This window comes from Lactuca virosa, chromosome 6, assembly GCF_052849685.1.
Source record: "Lactuca virosa cultivar CGN04683 chromosome 6, Lactuca_virosa_CGN04683_v6, whole genome shotgun sequence".
NCBI lineage: Eukaryota > Viridiplantae > Streptophyta > Magnoliopsida > Asterales > Asteraceae > Lactuca > Lactuca virosa.
Genome location: NC_136431.1, coordinates 122189271 through 122193379, shown reverse-complemented (window position 1 = coordinate 122193379; position 4109 = coordinate 122189271). Strand labels below are relative to the sequence as shown.

The 4109-nt window shown below is 32.6% G+C and overlaps 1 protein-coding gene across 2 annotated transcripts; it reads left to right on the top strand.

Moving 5' to 3' along the window:
• The first annotated feature begins 1581 nt into the window (after positions 1–1581).
• LOC145118875 (F-box/LRR-repeat protein At3g48880-like) lies at positions 1582–3380 on the top strand. Of its 2 annotated transcripts, XM_079054534.1 has the most exons (3): positions 1582–1696; positions 2253–2644; positions 2868–3380. In XM_079054534.1, exons 2-3 carry the CDS (start codon positions 2253–2255, stop codon positions 3304–3306), a joined length of 831 nt encoding a protein of 276 aa, XP_078910660.1. In that variant the 5' UTR covers positions 1582–1696; the 3' UTR covers positions 3307–3380. The 2 variants fall into 2 exon arrangements, with proteins under 2 accessions (XP_078910660.1, XP_078910659.1); XM_079054533.1 differs by having other exon boundaries at positions 1621–2644.
• The last annotated feature ends 729 nt before the right edge of the window (positions 3381–4109 follow it).

Below are 4109 nucleotides of genomic sequence, written 5' to 3'. Positions count from 1 at the left end.
TGTAGTTATAGATCGTATGCTAGTTGTCTTTGTGATGCTTGCATGGAAGACGAGGAGGTGGCTCCTGGCACTTGTCTGTAAGACCCAGGGTTTTGGCCCCCGGCCTGGCAAGGAAGACCACGAGGCGGCTCGTGGCATAATACCAAGACTATGGTTGGCACACAACACTCTTATTCATTATGGTATATGAATTATATGTATGGCTCACGGTTATCTATGACATGTATGGTTCGTTTAATATGTATGGTATGTGGTATTTGGGGAACTCACTAAGCTTTGTGCTTACGGTTTTCAGTTTATGTTTCTGGTACTCCAGTTTTCAAATGAAAGAGCTCGGGACGATCGCAGCGCATAAACCCGTGTTTTCCGCAATATGTGATCTTTAGGAATGAATTCTGATAAATGTTTTATTTGAAATGCTTTTTCAATGTTTGAACAAAGCTACAATAGTGTTTTAATTATAATAAAAATGAATTTTTTACCCTTGATTTTTGGAATGTTACACTAACTTTGGTGTAAACTAAAATGACACATTCTTACGTTCCCGAGCTTATGAGGAATATTGGATGTTGTTGGAAACATTCACACAAAACTTAATGCGATATTTCAATCAATTTCTAAGAGTTTGTTTAAAGTAGGTTAGTAAGGTTAGGTTTAATTCAAAGAGTGTGTTTTGATTAAGCAATTTGGTGAATGGAAGATGCTAGAGCTTGTTAGTATCTTCAAGTACCAACATAGACTAGAATTGACATTGATTCATCATTAGCTTGCATTGTGTTTACTTTTGTTTCTAGTATTTGTGTTACCATATTTCATTTTAGTTTTACTATTTTTCAAAACCCTCTGTATCTTTACTTTTTATGCATTTGAATAAAACCATGACTATTTCAGCATTTTGGTTTATTTATTAATTAAAATTGAGTCCCTGAGGATTGACTCTGTTTGCCACTTTTACTATTATTTGTAAATCATATTAATACAAATATGACTTATTGTTTGATGGATTCGACACTCATCAAGACTATTCATATGTTGGCTCCTAGAGAGGTTGGTTGCTAACAATTTCATGACCATAAAGGGTTGCACGAAGAACTCGGCCGAGTTATATCGTAGACGATTTGCTGAAATTGTATGGGTGCAGAGTAGTTGGGGCGAATTTGACATTATATTGTTAATTAAAATTATTTAACTTTAAGGTCCTTTAACTTTATGTAATTGTCACTTTTTGCAATAGATTTAAGAGTTTTTATACATTTGTATTTTAGGGTATGTTTTTGAAATTTTTATTTTTTTCGGAAACCGTATAAATTTTAATGATAATTAAACCACTTAACCATAATTAAACAATTAACCATAAATAACAAAAACCATATAATAATAAACTCCATAATGTAACTCCGGAATGAGGTTCCAGACTTATCTCCGGAATTCCAAACATATCTCCGAATTTTTTATTTTGGACAATATGATCATTTAAAAAAATGGTTACTTTTATCAACAAAAACATATAAATGGGTTAAATTACTTAATTTCCTTTTTAAAAAACATTTAAAATTATCTCAAACTCAATTGGACAAGATGGCCATGCGCCCCTATATATTAAATATATAATGCTCCAACTTCCATAACATTGATCATATCCGCCCTTGTATACTAATATAGATGCGCCATTTTCCATCCTGGTCTGCATAGTTTGGTATTATTTTTGAGCCCTATCAATATCATTCGTTCTCTATAATCTTCCGATAAGCTTATGTCGATTTCTTTTTTCTTTTATTGCAACTTATATATACAGTGTTTTCTACTAATTCTTTTATGCTCCTTTATCTTCCAACGTAATTTTGTTCAACAAAAAATGTTGCTGAGATCTGAATATTTTTATTTGTTTCTGCTGAGATTGCGAGCAGGTGATCAGCATGACTTTCGTGGTGAGATGAAAAAGTTTTAAAGTTCAATAAAAAATAGTTGATGATTATGAGTTCACAATTGGGTTTCCTTGAACCAACAATCTCATTTTCAGTATTTTTTTTTATTTAATTTTTATCGTTATATACTTCAATACTTGTCGCGATGTGATCGAGTTACCTAACAGTAGAATATTTTATTTTGGTTTTATTTATAAGTTATATGAATTTACGTATAATTTATTACTGACAATATCTGATCCACATTAAAATATGAACTTTTTGATGTTATTGATGCATGATATCCCTGAAAACTATTGGCGACTCCCTGCATTTTTTTTTTCAAAGATGGAACAAAGAGATTGGAACGAGTTGCCCATTCACTGTCTCGTTGAGATTTTTGGGAGAGTCGGAATTGAATCACTCGTAGAGACTATCCCTTTAGTCTGCAAGTATTGGTATGATGCTACATTCTATCCTCAATGTTGGGAACAACTCATCTTTACTAAATCCCGCTGTTTACAATGTTCCAAACCTCCCAAGCCGAGATTGGAATTAGACGAGGATTCATGGTCAGATCTTTGTCTCATGATGCCACTTGACTATACCAAGTATGCCGATGATTCTGTAGACAAGTTCCTTCAATTTGCAATCAAGCGTAGCCATGGACTTGTAACCACGATTGTGTTTCACCCTGAATCGCTTTTGAAAGCAGGCCAAATTGCATGGATGGCTCAAAGGTAAGTTGATTCAATAGCAAAATCATTAGATATGACAAAATGGGTGTGCATTGTAATTGTTTAAATGGCTTCGTGTCAAGATTATTGAATTTATATATGGGTCAAAAACAACAGTCGTGGAATTGGTCTGTTAACACGATTACACAATAGTTAAATTCACACTTCTACGATTTAGTGCCCTATACCTTAACCCCTGTATTGTTTATCCTTTTTTGATATGTAGATGTCCCTCTTTAAAGCAATTGGTTTTACCAAGGTATTTGAGCTATGTGATTAACTTTGAAGTCTCAAACTCTATCTGCAACTGGAAAGAATTAGAGGCTTTACAAATTGCGTCCTTGATCGGATTGAAGAAAACCATTGCCAACATTAGTAAACACTGTCACAACTTCAATCATTTAAGCATTTATGTTCCATGGCTCGATGCAGATGTGGCTTTAGCCATAGCGTCCCAACTGCCACACATTAAGACTCTAGATTTAAGGTTGTCGGCCATTGAAAGGAACGATTTAATCGTGATCCTAAAAGGGTGCCAGGAACTTGAGCAGCTCGATGTGAGCAAGTTTAAAGGTGTGGCTGGCGATCAGGAGGTACAGGAACTTGCAAGTCGTATTCGTGTATTTAAACACGAGGGATCTCGTGCTTCTTGTCTTCATCAATAATATAGTTGTCGTAATTGTAGTTGGCATGAAGTCAAAACGTTAATTAATATGACGAGTTATTTATAATAATTAAACTTTTATCATGCATAATAATGAAGTTAAATTATAGGAGGGGTAATTTGCGTACTTTGTTCCAAACCTAGCGCCTCATAAACTGGATTTTTAATTAAATTAGGTTTTAACTCGGTAATAGATCATGAACTCGAACATATGTGAAAAAATATAAAAATGGTTAAAATGCTATGACCAAAAGTACAATTATATTCCAACTATCGATTTTGTTACCAGCATTGTTCTTTGGTTTTATTTTATTGCGGTTTTTGTAAACCAATATCTAAGTATAACTACAAATTGGTCACCAAATGACTTTTTTTCCAGCGGTACCCGATATTGTCTTTATTTGTTAAGGTTGAGGTTCAAGTCCCAGTGGACTCGGTGAAATTAAGGTTTAGTTTAGAAATAGAACTATAACTATTAAATGTTTAATTTTAGGAAAGCTAATTTTATAATTAACCAGCAAACTATTTTTTCATCATAAAACATGATTCTTATACAAAAAAATGTATCATTATAACTTAAACAACTGGAACAGTTGTGTTTACAAAAAAAAATTATTTTGATTATTTTAATGGTGCGTTCTGAAAAAAAATTCTTGCAGTTATACAATATTCTTTTTAAAACAACGATGTTATATAAAAATAAATAGTTAGTTACTAATACAATATTTACCAATTTTAAAAGGCGTATTTAGCAAAATATAATTATCTATAATATTTTGACCATCTTTTTAACAAAATATAAAA

What these genes read in the sequence shown, in the direction of transcription:
- LOC145118875 (XM_079054533.1), top strand. Translation starts at nt 2,178, where the DNA reads ATGAACTTTTTGATGTTATTGATGCATGATATCCCTGAAAACTATTGG. An exon ending in ATTGCATGGATGGCTCAAAG is followed by an intron (nt 2,645 to 2,867) that starts GTAAGTTGATTC and finishes TTTGATATGTAG; the next exon opens with ATGTCCCTCTTTAAAGCAAT.